The sequence below is a fragment of the Eublepharis macularius genome, chromosome 15 (assembly GCF_028583425.1).
Source record: "Eublepharis macularius isolate TG4126 chromosome 15, MPM_Emac_v1.0, whole genome shotgun sequence".
NCBI lineage: Eukaryota > Metazoa > Chordata > Lepidosauria > Squamata > Eublepharidae > Eublepharis > Eublepharis macularius.
This window is the reverse complement of record NC_072804.1, coordinates 29,052,291-29,069,947: the sequence shown is the minus strand read 5'-3', so window position 1 is coordinate 29,069,947 and position 17,657 is coordinate 29,052,291. Positions and strand designations below refer to the sequence as shown.

Here is a 17,657-nt window from a genome sequence, read left to right as displayed (position 1 = left end):
TGCAGCCCTGCTATATTCCATTGGTTTCATTCTCTGTGAGACAAAGTAAGACTCCAGGGGCAGCTCAAAGACTAATAAAATCTATTCCAGCATCAAATTTCATGAATCAGAATTCGCTTCATCAGGTGCATGAAGTGGTCATCCATTAGGCAGTTGTGTTTATATTAAAGGCTGTAAACAACAGAACGGCAGGATAGAGATTTTACAAAGCCAGTTTAATGTCTTTAAAAACTGGCTTTGTAAAAACTCCCCCACCTTTCTGCAGTCCTTGGAAATACTGAGTGATAATTTTGGATTCCAAACGTTTATTTTCTTATACAAAAAAGAGCATAGTAACATACAGATGAGAGGACCTTGAACTACCCTACCTCACAGGATCGTTGTGAAGCTGAAAGAAAGTCTGTATCTAAAGGGTGTTGGCAACCATATCCTCAAGCGACATTTTTTAACTGCTCATTACACCAGAGCGCCTTTTCAATTTGTTTAATCCCAGACTGTTCTGGAAGTTTCTGTCATCCCTCGCCGCGGTAACCATGGCAATCGACGCCGGAGGCAGGAAGACTGAGCTCATCCCGACCTCCTTTTCAATTTCTATTGCACAATGGTGCTGCTAATCGGTGTGAGAAGCCCAACGATTGGTCAGATAGTTATTTCCGGCAGAGTCAGTTTCTGGTTCCGGGTCGGCAGTTAGTGCGTGTTAGCAACCAAGGAAGGAGCGTAGGCCGAGGTAGTTGTTGCTGCCGCAAGGAAGGAAGGGAGGAAACCGGGAGTACAGCTACACGCGAAGCCGGCAGCAATGGGCGCCAGCGGGGAGGAAGGGGCTGACAGCGACGAGCGCTTCGACGGCATGTTACTCGCCATGGCCCAGCAGCACCAGGGCGGTGTGCGGGAGGTAAGATGGAGGGCAGGAGAGAGACTTCCTCCTAGGGTGTCTTTCTTTCTCCATCTCCTTTATACGCATTTAGCTTATTTCTAGGGCCTGCTATGGCTGATGGGTAGGGCACGTGCTTTGCATGCAGAAGGCCCCAAGCTTGGTCCTTGACATTGCCAGTTAAAGGGAGGTGATGTGAAACACCTGGGAGCCGCTGCTGATCACAACGGAGCAGGAGTCATAAGAACATAAGTGGGATCTCTTGGGTCGTACCAGGGGCTCCATCTGGTCCAGCGTCTGTTACAAGCGGTGGCCAAGCAGTTGGCCTGCAAGACCAACAAACCCAACAAACAAGGCGTAGAGTCAGAAGCCCTTCCCCACTGCTGCCTCAGAGTTCTGGGTTTATATTTTCCTTGTGTGGAGGCTCCCTTCAGTCACTGTGGCTAGTAGCCATTAATAGGCCTGTTCTCCATGAATTTATCTAATCCCGTTTTAAGGTTATCTGAGTTTTTGGTCATCACTAATTCCATTAGCAGTGAATTACACAGGTAATAACTTGTCGAGTAGAGAAGTAGTTCCTTTTCATTGAAATTCTAAGCAGAGTGACTCCAGTCTAAGCCCATTGAAATCAATGAGCTTAGACTGGAGTAATTCTCCTTAAGATTTCACTGTACAGCTGGCCTGAGCACCTGTCTCTACAATTTTAGTAGGTGCCCCTTGGGACCTCTTGTGTGCATGCAAACCTAAGAACATCAAAAGGTCAGACCAGTGGCTCCATCTGGTCCAGTATCCTCTTTCACATAGTAGACAGCCAGTTGTCCTGGAGGGCCACTGAGTTGTAGACTGTTGAAAGGGATCACCTTCCACCTCTTTAAAGGAGCGTATTTGATTGAGTTCTGTGTTCTCGTGTGCTCATTAATGACACCATCTGCAGTTTTCTTGCCTTTGGGCTGCATTTTAAAAATCAACATGCATCTGGATGCTTCAAGACTTTTTCTTAAAAGTTTTCATATTTAATTAAAAGAAGATATACAGAAACAGAATTCAAGTAACTGAAAACAAATAAAATGTTTATGTACTCTTATTTCACATCATTTACGGATCAGATCTCATTGCTTCAGTCCTCTGAAAAAAATCGTGCCCATTGCTGTTCCAGTCTTATCCCCCATTTTATTCAACCTTTATGTAAAGCCTTCAGAAGAAGTCAACTGGTAGTTATGGAACTGAATGCCATCAACATGCAGGTGATACTAAACTTTATATCTCATCATCCAAATCCCCTGGTGATGCAGTAGAAGTACTGAGTCACTGCTTAGCGTCTGTTGTCATCTGACTGAAAGCAAAAGAATTGAAATTGAACCCAGACAAAACAGAAGTGATGCTGGTTGGGAAAGCAGAGATCTTGAAGGACACTATGCTTCTGACCTTTGATGGGGTTCCGTTGACCTTGACTGACTGTTAAGAGCCTGCGGGTTATACTAGACCCAACATTACTTCTAGAGATGCAAGTAAATACAGCTGCAAAAAAGGCCTTTTCACAACCCAGGATAGCCTGGAAGACACAGCAAATGGCCACCTGGGTTCATGGCACAGTAACATCAATGCTAGACTACTGTGATGTTTACTACATAGGTCTCCTCCCAAAGTTGACTTGGAGACTCCAGCTGGTGCAGAATGTTGCAGCTTGTTTACTTCAGGAGCTAGGTGGAGCGTGCTTATCTTGCCTAATCTACAGTGATTCTATTGACTTCCCCATCAGTTACCAGACTCAATTCAGAGTCATCATGACTATCACATTCAGAGCCCTTCATGGCCTTAGCCCCTCATATTTGTGTGACCTCTTCCTCTGTGTTCCACCACAGCAACTTCACTCATCAGGTCAGGGCCTACTGCAGATATCACCCTGGAGTTAGGCAAAATCAATAGCTGCCCACACACTTGCTTTTCAGTGGAGGCTGTGTAACCTACTTGAAGCTTCCGACCCATGGATTAACCACAGTGCAAGAGGGAAGAAATTTAGATAAGTGCAGCTCTTCTTTCCCTGCAGTATTGTGATATGGTAGTCTACCTGTTGATCCCCCTTTACTTCTCCACAAGTAAAAGAACACTTCTATCTATGGTGTTTAGGCAGGGCATTTTACTTTCCCTGAGAAAAAGGATTCCCTTTTATTTTCTTTCTGAGTTGTTTCAACATTTCTTTGTTCCCTTCTCCTTCTGCAAACCCTGCCCTTTGTATATAATACAGTTCTGCTACATGCCAAATGTTCATTATGTATTCAGAATCCAAAGGAGGCATCATTTTATTTCACACAGTAAACAGTCATAGGTTGGTTATGTGCCAAGAAAAAGGAACTAATTACCATTGTGTTTCCCGATGTTTCTAACCCCTTTGTTCCAGTATCTTCTTACGACTTTCTTGGCTGATCTAGTCTAGTATCCTTTCTCTGGGAGATGCTGCAACAGCCATTTTTTATTACTTAGCATACAGGAAAGTCTGGATGTGTTGCATTCAAATACTATCCGAAGGCTCTATGAAAAGCTTTAAATGGAAACTTCATAAATGCAGTTCTGTGAGGTGTAGAAAGGAGCTGTTTGAATAACGGGTAGGCCTATGCTTTGTCATAGGACCATCACTAGGAATTTTGGGGTGCTGATTATATGTAGAAGGAAATTCCATTTGTTTTGGGGTTTTTTACATGAAAGATTAAAACACAGAGTGTAGAGATTCAACTTCTGAAATAAATCCTGATATCCAAAATGTACCTTTCAGCTGATCTTACAAAAATACAGATAGTGTTAACTTAGAGCAGTAGACATACACAGATAGAATCCAGTATTAGGAATAGTTGTACCAGAGGTGGCTTCAATACAAATACTTTGCATAAAACAGATATTTCACCTATTTAACCACCTTGATCTTTCAGAAGGGAAATTGTTCTCCTTTCTCTTACCACTAATGGTAAGACACACCTTAGACACCTAATGGATCTGGCTGTTACAGGCTTAAAAATGGCAAAGAAGGTACATGAAGCAGACATACTTTGGTAAAAATTTTGTGGCTGTGGTCACTAGCTCAGGTAGCTTTTTAGAAAGCATTAGGCAAACTCATGGAAGATGTACCAAGACAAAGATATACAAAGATACACAAAGACTCCTTCCCTAGTAGATGGACTACTGATTGGACTCCTTATAAGGAAGTTCTTCATAAACTAAAGTAGGCGGCTTGACCAAACACAGCAAAAAAAAAACCCTAAACGTTGTGTTGGTTCAGTTGTGATGCCGGAATGTGATCTGCCATTTCACAAGCATGCTGGTGGCTTGTGCCATCTAATTCAGTAAGCTTCCACTTTCAGGTCCTTGTCTGGAAGGCAAGTGTAAGTAATAGCTCAGTTTATATATCATGGCAAGTTATGGCTTTTCATAAATATGGAGTTTCTAATAGAACTGGAGCATGCAGGGAGGGGAGCATGGTAGCCCAAGGTACAGTCATGTGACACCAAGCCATAACACATGAGCTACATGTGAATGCAGTCTTGGGCTTGGGGACTAAACCTAAGGAAGTGGTGGTTTATATATACTGTTACATTTTTAGTATGTAAAGGTAAAGATGTGCAAGCACCGAGTCATTACTGACCCATGGGGGGACATTACATCACAACATTTTCTTGGCAGACTTTTTGTTACGAGGTGGTTTGCCTTCCCCAGTCATCTACACTTTACCCCCAGGAAACAAGGTACTCGTTTTACCAACCTTGGAAGGTTGGAAGGCTGAGCCAACCTTGAGCCGGCTACCTGAACTCGGCTTCCACAGGGATCGAACTCAGGTCATGAGAAGAACTTGGGCTGCAGTACTGCAGCTTACCGCTCTGCACCACGAGACTCCATACATTTTTAGTAGGGGTAGGAAAAGTGTCCTGTACCATGTTCCCCACCCTTTCAAGACTGCATCTCTATCTTGCCTCCGTTCACTAAGTCATTTGAACCAAATCTTCTCCCCTCCACTCCCATTTTCCAAATGTATCAACTGGTGGCCTGTTGATCTAATTGCAGCAGCAGTGGGGAGATAGATCAGTGAGTGTGTTAAAACTTTATATTCATTGTTAGATTCATCCTCAGTTGAGATGGCTAGAAAAGTACAGCCTTTTATCTATTTATTTATGCCCTCTTTTTCCCCAAATGGGGGGACCCAAAGCACCTTACATCATTCTCGTCTCCATTTTATCCTCACAAAAATCCTGTGAGGTAGGTTAGGCTGAGTGTGTGTGACTGGCCTAAGGTCACCCAGCAAGCGTCCATAGCAAATTTTGTTCTAAACCTGGATCACCCAGATCTTCATTTGACACTGTAATCATTACATCACACTATTATATTAGAGATGTCTTTGTACCTTTGATTTCTGAATGTTGTAAGCAGTCCTGAGTGGGATCATTGCTTTGGTTTAGAGACAAAGATCTGGGATAGAAGGATCATTACTCTGATTGATGTGGCAGTTGTGATGTCAACAGCCTGTTTACCTTTTTGGACTCCTGACGTTTGCTTGTTTTGGGAAGATGGTGTCAAACCAAAGGTGCAAAGAAGAGAGGCGGTGGCCTGGAGATGGGATAAAAAGTTGTTAGATGGGTTCTTTAAAAGGAATGTGTGCTTAGTTGTAGTTTGAAACAAGGACCTCTGAAGAACATCTTGTTTCTCTTCCTTGCAGCTTGTGAACACCTTCTTCAGCTTCTTGAGACGCAAAACTGATTTCTTCGTTGGTGGAGAAGATGGTGCTGCAGAGAAGGTATCAAATTTGTAACTGCTTGTCCTGCAGAGAGACAGTTAGTTCTCTGTGGTAGGGAGAGCTAAACTAAAGGATACATGTAAGATATAAAAAGGACACTATCTGAGTGGTTATTATGTCTCACAAATACTCTAGTATCCCTTGACAGCTATTTAGGAATGGCATTGCATCCTGTTCCTGAAAGCACTAGAGACCAAACTAAGCTGTGTCTGACCTTGTCTGACCATGTTTATTTCTATGAAACCTTGCTGCTTTGACCAAAGGCTACTTTGAAAAGCAAGCTTCCAAGACATACTGATCTCACTGTGTCCGGCAACTGAGAATCAATAACTCCCAGCTTGCTTTGTTTGTTCACTTCTGAAAAAGCACTAAGTCCACTTCTGCAGCTGTGGCATTGTCCCTGAGTAACAAAGTTTGGTCAGACCTGAAAATTGCTGTGGGAGAGGGGGAATAGTGATTATTTGGTGCGGTTGCTGATCCTAACAATAGGGCCCTCTCATCTTTAGACTCTTATGTTCTTATTATTCTGATAGCAGCTTAAGCAGGTCTAAGAAATCCATGTTTCCTGTAAATATTCAGGGAATCAGTCAGTTCTTAGTCTCTCTGTATAATGTGTAACCCCTTTCTCTCCTCTCCTTTTTAAACAAAAATTCTTAGACAGCAAACACAGTCATGTTGCTTTTTCTGCGGTAGGCACAGGTTGCCAACATGTCACTGTCCAAAGGGCGTGCTAGATCACAGGTAACCAGATTCCAGGTTCTGATCATGGCCCTTAACTGAAGGTTACCCAGCAGTGACAACCCTTGAAATACGGCCAGTTATGGGGTCAAGTGACTGAATCACCTCTTGCAGCAAACACGCTAGAGCCTGGGCCCTCAGTCCCTTTTGTTGTGAAATGCAGACAAAGGTAGCAGTGCTCATTCCAGTTGTTGGGAAAGAGACAAATTTGTTCATTTAGGTATTTAAAACCTTATTTTGTCCCCTCTGGGGACCCAAAACCATGTTGCACATCACCCTCTCCTCCTCTGGTTTACCTTCCCAAACCGTTTGCTGTGGTAGATTAAGCTTCGGTGACTGGGCCAAGGTCACCCGCCAAGCATTTATGGAGGAGTGGGGATTCATATTTGGATCCCCCAGATTCTGGTCTGATACTAACCTAAAGTATTTTTAAAAATATTTTCCCATGATTTCTGTGCCTCTTGTTAAAACCCTGCTTGTGGAATTTTTTTTAAAAACCTCATGCATTATGGGCATTCCTTTGAATGTGCTTCTTTGACTTTGCATAGTATTCCTCATCTCTTTATCCCCTTATCCCTGGGTACCATCTTCTGAGATGCTGGAACTTGGAGTGAAAACAATCTTTCCTGACATGAATCTTGACACACACCCTGAAACACATTAGATCTTGGGGTTCAAAGTGGTGCTGATCCCTTTCTTCCATGGATGAATCTGCCTTCAGTTGTTGCTGCTGTTTAGGTATCAGAGGATAAAGCCTAGAGTACAAAAATATTAAAAAGAGAACTATTATGGTTCAAAAGCAGTATACAACTATTATGAGTCCACTGGTTTTTTTCTCTCCCCAGTTGATCACAGAGACATTCAGTCGTCACAACAAACTGGCTCAGAAAGCACAAAAAGAAAAGACAGCCCGCCAAGAGGCAGAACGGCGGGAAAAAGCAGAGCAGGCTGCTAAACTCGCCAAAGAAGCAAAGCAGGCAGAAAGCAATGCCGAGCCAAGGATTAAGGAGCTCACAGATGAGGAGGCAGAAAGATTACAACTGGAAATTGATCAGGTAGAAATCCAACTCATTGTACCAGGAATGTTTGTTTGAGGCTTGTTCACTGTAATATAAAAATGAGTATATTTGCTTGTGGACTTGTTTGGATTATTCAGTAACAGAAGATTTCCAATTTGATGAAGTTTGCAACTAAAGAGTGATAGCCATCCTCAGACCTTCCCTACACACAAATCAGATATTGTCTCAAAAATAACTTGTTTGTTTAGCTCAGTTATGTTCTGAGCTAAGAAAACGAGCTACTTTGAGACAGTCTCTACACTCTAATCTTTCCTGTGTGTTGGTACTTTCCAGATACAGTGTGTAAAAGTCTGGAAATCCCCCACCTTGGATATTTTTATGTGGCAGATTCATTCAGTTATCCATTGCCTTAAGTTTAACATGGCAAGAGGGTAGCCCCTACTGCTGCTGTAAGTAAATAACACTTAAAGACATGTTTATGGAGCTCATCTAAAACTATGAATGCTTTTCAAACAGAAAAAAGAGAAGAAAGCAGATGAGTCCAAGGATGTCCCTGTAGAAACTTCTGAGCATCCAATGGAATCTTCAGAGTCCAACAAACAGGTAATGTGTTTTCTCTGGCCGGTACAGCTGTGAGCTGATGTTTCCTTGGTTAGGCAGGTTGTATGAATGTGTGAAGGCGCAATAGTCTAACTAAAACTGTTGGAATAAAGACATTAATTCATCTGGGCACCAGAGGATTTCCTGTGCTGAAGGGCCCGTGTAACACTGTTCTGAGAACTCAAAAACTGTTTTCTTCTTTAGTTTATATTAGATGAACACAGAACAGCTGAACCTCCAGTTGCTGCAAGCAGAGTAATTCCACATAAATTTAGTAAAGCTTGTTTAAAAAATGGGTGTAGAGCTGTTATGCAATACTGTAGTGGTGTTGGACTGAGGTCTGAGAGAGCTGGGTTCAGATTCCCGTTCTGATGGTAACCGTGTACACCATTTAGAGCTACTTGAAGGAAAGGTGGGATAAAGATGTCGTCATCATTTAAGGCTTGGAAGTATTTTTGCTTACCGTTTGTGTCTGATTAGGAGACAGATGAAGAGGAGGAAGACGAGAAAGATAAAGGCAAGCTTAAGCCAAACTCTGGGAACGGGGCAGATCTTCCAAACTATAGGTGGACACAAACCCTCTCTGAAGTGGATGTAAGTGTGGTCTTTTATCAGAGTGTCTGTTTCTTGACCTGGTTACTCAGGAATAAGTTGTATCGCTTTCTCCTTCAGTTATATACTTATTCATAGGAAGAAGAGTCCCTGGAAGTCTATTAAGAAGGAAGCCTAATGATGCTAGGAGACCTTTTTCCCCAGTCTCCCTTAGTCTTCTGTAATGGCTGCTTCAGTGTAATGTAGTTTTACACAAGCAACTTGAAAAACAAATGAATCCAAAGGTCACACATGAATCACTGTTACAAAATGCTCATCTGCATATGATTTTGATGCTCTTTCTTACACAGAGGACGTTTGATGCCTGAAGTCTCTCTCTGTGGTCCAGTACCTATGTCCCTAAACCTGCAAACTCTGAACCATCAATTCCAGAATTTACAACTAAGTGTATATTAAATCTAAATGAGTACACTGTCCAAATTCTGATGCTGGCTGCAGAATTTGATCTGTATTCTAATGTACTTTAGATTGAACGAAACAGCAATTAGTGGCCCGCACAGACACAGTTGGGGGCCATGGAGCAAGGGGTGCTAGGGTAAATCTGACAAACTTCTGCAGCTGATTCATATTCTGTGCCACCATTTTTAAAAATAGTGATGATGATGTTTGTCCTCCTGGCTGTCTGAGAATTCAGAGCTGCTTGCAATATGTAAAATGCAGAAGAGGAGAATTATCTAACCCAGTTTGGGTCCCTACTGGAGAGAAAAGTGGGGTATAAATGAAGTTAAATAAAAAAAAATGGCCGTTTAGATCATTTTCCAGATGCAGATAGCTTGTCAATTTATCACAACCGTCTGTTAGCCCACAATATATTCCAGTCAAGCTCTAAAAGTTAAAACAGTCACAGCCCTTTCTTAAGCATTTTTTCTCAAAAGTAAGCCTCAGTTAATTCAATAGTACTCCCAGATAACTACACATAGGATTGCGGTCTCCAAGAAAAATTAAGAACATTGATGTTCAAGAAATAATTTCTTTAAAAAAATTGGGGTTTGTCTCCCAAAATTGGGAACCTTTTCTTTAAACCTAAAACTTGTATGGGGAATGGAGTTCAGTTTCACAGTAAAGTTATAAATAAGAAAAGATTCCTGTCTCCTGCCAGTACCACCACCATGAAGGGAAAGTATTTCATTTGCTAATACAAGAAACGGAAAAAGGAAGACATATTTGATGAAAGGAGCTTTGACTCTTGAAAGCTCGTAACCTGGAGATCTAGTTGATCTTTAAAATGCTACTGGACCCAAATCTTGCTCTTCTGCTACAGACCAACACAGCTACCCACCTGAAACTACCTTCATTTGCAAATTTTCTTCCGAAGTGTCAGAAGTTGCTACAAGAGGGGTGCCAGGCAACTATCCATATGATGCACAAGAACTGCAAGGAAATATTTTATTGGTGGGAATAGATAATGTCCGGTTGTCATCTTGCTTTTGGTTATGATGTTTTAATTTATTAAAGTTTGTCACGTCTGGTTCAATGCCTAACTATAGCTGAATCTGTAATGTACATTCTGCTGCAGCACAAAATGTGTGGCCGTGTCTTAGGCATTTAAGTGAACAGCCCCCCTTCAGGTCTTGCTTCTGTTATCTAGCTTGCCATCCCGTTCAAAGTGAACTTCAGGCTGAAGGGGAAGGACATGATGGTGGACATACAGCGACGGCATCTGAAGGTGGGGCTGAAAGGCCACCCCCCCATGATTGAAGGAGATTTGTACAATGAGGTGAAGGTGGAAGAGAGCTCTTGGCTGATTGAGGATGGGAAAGTAGTCACCGTGCACTTGGAGAAGGTAACGGGAAGGACTTCGACATATGAATTTCTCGGTAGATTAGTTACAGTTGCGGATTCTCAGCTGTGCTGGTTTTCTTTCGATCGGATGGCCTGTGGTCCTCACTGATTCTACAGTACAGCATTGACTTGCCATCCTAAGCAGAGTGAGGTCCATGTAAGTCCATTGAAGTCAGTGGGCTTAGAATGGTGCAGATCTGCTTAGGATGGCTCTGAGGGTCCTAAACAAAATGGATTGTGATGTTGTAACCATCCACCACAACTGGATGTTATCTTTGCTCCCCAGTAAACGTGAAAATGTTAAATCCTTAAAAGCATGTCCATCCGCTCCCCCCTGCCCCCACTGTTTGTGGTGGCAGCTTTTGTTGTGAAATACTTTGTACCTGCTGTGTCTTCCTTTTTAAGATCAACAAGATGGAATGGTGGAACAAGTTAGTCCAAACAGACCCAGAGATCAACACCAAGAAAATTAACCCAGAGAATTCCAAAGTAAGCATTTCTCCTGTCAAACTTTGATTAAAGGGACAGGTGAGAACTGGCTGCTTGGTCACTTCCCAAATGTGTAATCTTCCTCTAAAGTTTTTTAATCATTTGATGGCACTCATTTGAGTCAAATTGCCAGGTGGCCTATATGCAAAAGGTGCCGGGGGTCTTCAGAAATATGATAATAGGGGGGTACATAGAGAGCACAAAGCTCGTCAATATAATCCTGTTCCTAAAAGGAGCATCTCCAAGGAAGATTGCTTAGATTTGCCACTTCTAATGGTACCTCTTTGAATTGTAAAGCTGTCAGACCTGGATGGTGAGACTCGCAGCATGGTGGAGAAAATGATGTACGATCAGCGGCAAAAATCAATGGGGCTCCCTACGTCTGATGAGCAAAAGAAACAGGATATACTGAAAAAGTGAGTAAGACCTATTTGTATGCCTAGAAGTATGCCAAGAAGAGGAATGATTGGGGGGGTGGGGGAGGAGAGCGGGGAGCTTTGTTTTTCAGCAGGAAACAAGCGCATGCTGAGCATATATGCTCATGTCTAGTTGGCCAGTGTACACAAGAAACTGTTATTGCAGAAACAGCTGGTCTGTGAGTTTCAGCACAGTTCCTAAGTCTAGGGCACAGCAGGGAACTCATGGACCTGGCAGTGCCATCTCTGCTTGAACCATGACGTGGTGTCTTTTGCTCTAATCTCCACATGCTTACAAGCTAGATAACCCTCCCTTCCCCTATTCCCGATTGCTAGACAGTCATGATTTTTATGGATTTATTGCCCTGTTTGGCAAAAGCATGCCGAGAAGCTTCTGTAATCCTGCTAAGGCTACACTGGGTGACAGCTCTCCACCCTCAAGGTTGGAAAAGAGGGGAAATGGAGGGTACCCAGCTTCCCTTTGGGCATCCTTAAACATCTCTAGTACGGGCAGCTGGGGAAAGGGGGATTGTTCATCCAGCAACAATTCTCTTCCAAATGTGGGTAGTTTTAATACAGTTTACAACACTGTTTTATGGTGGCAGTTCTTATGGGACACAATCCATTTCTGTTATCTCTTGTGACTTGTTCGAACCAAAGATGTCCAGAGGAAATTAGTAGCAGGTTGCTGATAAGTTGAGATCTAACATTATACTGAGATATGCCCCAACTCATAAGCATGATCTCCTCCCATGATTCCCACCACAGATTCTTTTTTGCTTTGCTTTCGCTGGAAACGGTAAAGAGGCTGGTTGTAGTCAAAAATATTTGACCATTAGCTCTAAAAACCTTCTTTGTCTTCCTGGACACAATTCTTTAGCTGCAGCTCAGTGATCATAGGGCACACTCTCTGGTTATCTGTTAACACTGTTTCGTTGCCCTTGTATCTTGTGAACTACTTCTGTGTACGTAGTTAAGTAGCCCCTGAGCAACACCTCCAACCTCATTCCATAAGATAGCAAATGCAGCATTGGATTCAGTCGTCTTTTTCACTCAGTCTCGGCCAGTGTGTCTCTTACAACATCCCAGGCCCACATGGTTTTCAACCCTGCAGGTCTTGTTGTTCCTTAGCATAGCTTTTTAAAGTTCTTATTGGGGACCCACTGGCAGAACTTGTTGGATCCAAAGCCACCGAATTGTCATGAAGAATGCAAGCTCCTTGCATAGGACTGCTGTTAATCATGTAGCCACATGTCCCTCTATTTGTTGAATGGCAGCGAGGCTGGAGTAACTCTGCATGTACCATAACAGTGTTGAATAGTATTCCAGATGTGATCTTGGTGGTGAGGGAGACAAAAATCAAAATGAATTTACCAGCAAGTTCTGAGAATTAATACATCTGAGAATTAACTTCGTTTAGCAGAGATCGCCAAAGCCCTTCTCCAGTCAGCATCCTTTTTATTGCACAAACATAAATGCTATTTATGTAGACTTGTAACAGATTGATTTCTCCATGGCCATTTCCACACTACTCACCTTCATCCGGAACGCTGCAGAACGTTGCGAAAGAAACGGGGAAGATAGCGTCTTCTCGCGCGAGTTTTGTGTAATGTCGCGAATGTCATCATGCAAAACTTGCACGAGAAGCTGCCATCTTCCCCGTTTTTTTCGTGACGTTCTGCATGAAGGTGAGTAGTGTGGAAACGGCCCATACCTCGTTAAAGCTTCCAAACCATCCAGTTCTGTGATTTATATCCCAAATTCTGAACAGCTCAAAGAGTTTCAGATAAGGTCAAAAGATAGAGATCTTTCTTTAAAGAACCTGTTTAGTACGAATAATTTTTATGTGAGTCCTTCTCATGATCTAACCCTTTCCATTAAGGCACATATAATATATAATATAAAATCTAATTAAAATGAAACCAATAATTGAGGCAAAAAAATTTAAATCCCTAAAATTTCTCAATTAATGCTAGTAATGATTTAAAATCAGATGATACTCAAGTCTACTATGAAATGGATTGCATTTTCAATAGATACAGAGAGAGAAATACCTCTCACCTAAATCTTCTGCGTGAGATTTCCTTCATTAAAATCCTAACTTCTTATCTGGGTGACATATTTTATACTATAAAGACATCTCTAAGATCTTTCACACGTGACAATATTATAAAAATATGATGGGTCTTAGATTTAGCCAATCCTTCAGATTTTCAATCATGTGACATTTTATTAAATCTAAGTGTGACATCATTGTACACCTGCATGATAAGCTTCATAAATCTTTAAAAGCTGTCGAAAAGTTGAGTAGATTATTAGTAGTCCATTCTAGCCATTAAAAATCATTAATATAACATTGTCCAACTACTTTTAATTAGTTGTCAAAAGATAAAAAGAACTTGCTGACAAGTTACATTGAAATTTATACAAAGTTCACTAGAATACACATGTATAACTAGAGCACATTGTAATTTAATCCATATTTCTACTACAGACTGGCGTTCTCCTGCCTAATGAGCCATGTGCTACGTGTCTGACCAGGAGCCAAGAGTTCCCAAGGGCATATTTGATTAATTTGCTGTTGCTTATTTATAACCATAGCAGGGGCGATTTTCTGTTGATATTACTAAGGAAGTAATTGATTAGCAGCACTGGCTGTGATCTCTGCCATGAGATGACCTGTGGCCTACAAAACATACCAAGATGCCTAATATCAAGGCAGCCCATGCTGTTCTCAACAGCAGGGTTGTCCACGCTGACTAACAGCAGCTCTCCGGGGTCTTGGGTGCGGGTCTTTCATATCTCCTATTATTTTATCCTTTAAAAAGCTGGAGATCTTGAGATCCTCTGTGTGCAAAGCAGATGTTCTACCATTGAACCACAGAAGAGAAGGAGGGTGGTTGTGCAGTGGTTTGGATGGCCAAAAGAGCCAGCATCATGTAACAGTTATAGTAGCAGTCCAGGATCAGGGGCATCCAGGTTCAAATCCTCGCTCCGCCATGGAAACTGGCTGGGTGACCTTGGGCCAGTCCTACACTTTCAGCCTCACCTGCATCCCAGGATTGTTGTGAGGATAAAGTGGAGAAGAGGCAAATGACGTGAGCTGCTTTGGGTCACCATTTGGGAAGAACATGGGGTATAAATGAAATAAATAAACTTCTGGCCTCCTGGGAGCTGCTCCTCCAGACAGTGGCCTGACAGCTGGAGATGGTCAGCAGCATAATGAAGTTAGTTGCCTCTTTCAATAAGGACCTCCCGGTTCTGGAACACCTGTGTTCAGTTACAGCATTGCATACAAAACCCAAAGAGAGGTGGCATTGAAGTGTAGGGGGCCAATTTTTTTTGTCTTTGCAAACATGCTTAGAATGGTTGAGGGGGCATGTCTGTTCTACAAGCCACTAATTGGTCTTCCTGAATGTGTCCTCTACATTGGCAGTGCTCTTCTCCAGTTATGAAGTCTTCAACTTCCGGCTGTGTAGTTGAATTTTTTAAAAATCCCATCTTTCCTTCAGAGAGGACACTTAACATTGTCTTCTTACCCACCCCACCCCTGTTTTAAACTCACAACCCTGTGAGGTAGATTAGGTTGAGAGGATATGACTGGCCCAGGGTTTGTAGCAGAGTGGGCCAGGATTCCCCAGTCCTAGTGGAATGCTTTTTCTACAACACTGCACTAGGGCTGTGCAAGACTACTGCCTACCATCGCCATGCTGATCTCCTTTGTAGCTCTCTTGGCTAAGATACGCTTCTCTTGTTCTTACAGATTCATGGAACAGCATCCGGAAATGGATTTCTCAAAAGCCAAGTTCAACTGAAATGGTTGTCCACCTTCACTTTCTTACTCCCCCCTCCCCCCCCTTTTTAAAAAAGAAAAAATACATATAGCCTGAGCAGGACAGAATGTACAGTTTGAGTCACTGTGAACACACTCATCACTCCAAGTCAGCTTTCTGTGCAAAAAGAAAAAAAAAACCTGTACTGGTTTATCAATATAGCACCTTTCCTAAGTGTCAGGTTTTTCAGCAGCATAATCAGTTGGCCATCTGAAACGCATTTTATTTTTGTTAGGAAAGATCAGTGGAAGATAGTAGCAGAAAGAGGATTCATGATGGAAATTTGGGCCTCACTCATGTATTGGTTTCTTCGAGTTGTCAGACAGTCATTTAAATACTTTGGGGGGCATCTTGATCTCTCCCACCCTGCCCTCAAACTAAATGGAAGGCCTCCCTTGAACACCCCATTGTCAGTCTTGTATTCCAGTTCCTAACCAAACAGCCCCTCCCGAAGGTTGACTTAATATAACAATTTCAGGTGCACATGCTGATGAAGGAACCCACAAATGGCCCCTGCTTCTTTCCACTTGTGGTGCATGCCCTGCAACGTCCAAAGGAGAACTTGAGCAAGGGGGATGTGCGTACCTCCCTCGGTGCAAATTCCCATTTGGGCATTGCACTAGAAGCAGAAGCAGTCCTGTGACTGCTTCTCAGTCTTTTGTGTAACCCCCAAAGCTGCTTACATGGATGCAAAAGGAAGACTTCCTTGCAGATATGTTTAGAGTTCAGAATGGAGTGTGTAAGTTATCCATTTAGGTCAGAGAAGAACCACATTAAAGTCTGACATAGTGATACCTATTTATTACAAATGGCTCGGTCTGTAAGCTGTTTCAGCCAGGCCCCCTCTCCTGTCTAAATGATGCATGTTCACCACAGATTCTTCTAGAGGCATTGGCTGTAGTGAGAATTCAGATGAGTTTCTGTTACAATACCCATGTTGACGTGGCCTTATGAAACAAAAATGTATGAAAAAGATAAGTTGTAAGTGATTAGTTCAGGCAAGTTGACTGTCAATGCACCCTTTGTGGGACTTTAATCCAGGTCAGTGTGCTGATGTCTTGCTTAAAGCAGGCAGGTTTTCTCCTTACGAGCTCACTGGATGGCAGGCGGATCTCTTAGCTTGCATTCTCCTTTCCACACTGGACATGCCAAGCCAAGAGGCTTTGTGTTCTTTTGGCGATTGTTGCTGAAAAGACAGCTTGTATTCTGCATGTAAAATAAAAAGGAGATGTTTTCATGGAATGTTCGTGTGTATCTGTGTTCTATTTATCCAAATACTTTTGTAGTGGCTTCTAGGATAAATAAAATCTGTACCAGTGTTGTTTTGTTTTTAAAGTGTTTCTCTGCTCTTTTTACTCCTGCTACAAAAGAGCAGTCACAAGGAATAGCCTAATGTCCAAGACCAGTCCTCACTGAAGGCTACTTTAAAGTTCAAGAATACAGGTCTCTACAAAAATTTTGTGGCTGGTGGTTTTCAGTATGCTGCCCACACTGCCTCGTACTTTTGAAGTTTTTCCCTTTCTGGAAGCTGTAACCTGTTTCCTGAGCTTGGCCCTTTCCCTCCGAGCTTTGTGGCTGGCTGTTCCTCATAAACTAGCACACCTCTGCAAACTGTGCTTCCCTGTCATCCTCTGACCCTTCAGACATCTTCATTTCTCCCTAACCCTTGCTGGTTGGCACCTGAGAAATGGCCCTCCTCTTTGCAATTGTATAAACAATGTTGCAAACCTGGTAATCCTGGCTTTGGTTTCTTGACTAGCAGCTGGTAGCGAGTTGTCTCAAGGCATCTGATACTTCTCAGTGGTTCACTCCCCAACTGTTTTTATTAGAATGCTGCAGCCCACCCTCTTTTTTCTTAAACATTAATACCCATGTCATGAGAAAGGGGAGGTAAAGGAGATCTAGCAATTCCTGCCGTGGCAGGCATAGCTGTATCTGGCTTTAACCTTCACGTCTGTCAGTTTATGCTGAACCTGGGCATTGTCAACAGCTTATAAAAATATCGGAAGCTTTCAGATCCGCGCCCCACCCTCCCCAGGGAAACTCACTTTGTTTGCCAGCTAAGGGAAGGGAGAGTATAAGGGCTTCTTTCAACCAGAGAAGCTGCTTGGAATTATTATTCACCACTATCCATTCTATGTCCACAATCTTTTCAAATACTTTAAATTTAGCTGCATCTTTTCCTTTTGTTTAAATCTCAGCCATTAAATCACTGCTTGGTGTGTAGGAAAGCAACAGTCCCCTGCCATGTGAAAATGACAGCCCAGGCATGTTTATATGAATTATGCATGTACAGACCATCCACGTTATGTGAACAGCTAAACATGGTAGCTACAAAGGCACACTTTAAAAACGTGGGTGAAATCTCCAGAGACAGGGTAAGGATGACCTTGGAAGGGCATCAAAGGAATGGGTTGGCGCTTCAATGCTCTTTAGATGTCGTTTCTGTTTCCTTTGTCGAGAATAAACAAAATGTGCATTTCATAGAATTCACCTTAGGAGGGATATGACACTGCTTAT

The 17,657-nt window shown here is 42.5% G+C and overlaps 1 protein-coding gene across 1 annotated transcript; it reads left to right on the top strand.

The window, feature by feature from the left end:
* The first annotated feature begins 682 nt into the window (after positions 1-682).
* Positions 683-16,379, top strand: NUDC (nuclear distribution C, dynein complex regulator). Its single transcript, XM_054999158.1, has 9 exons — positions 683-892; positions 5,571-5,648; positions 7,232-7,441; positions 7,922-8,008; positions 8,486-8,599; positions 10,206-10,400; positions 10,805-10,888; positions 11,186-11,304; positions 15,068-16,379. Exons 1-9 carry the CDS (start codon positions 797-799, stop codon positions 15,117-15,119), a joined length of 1,035 nt encoding a protein of 344 aa, XP_054855133.1. The 5' UTR covers positions 683-796; the 3' UTR covers positions 15,120-16,379.
* The last annotated feature ends 1,278 nt before the right edge of the window (positions 16,380-17,657 follow it).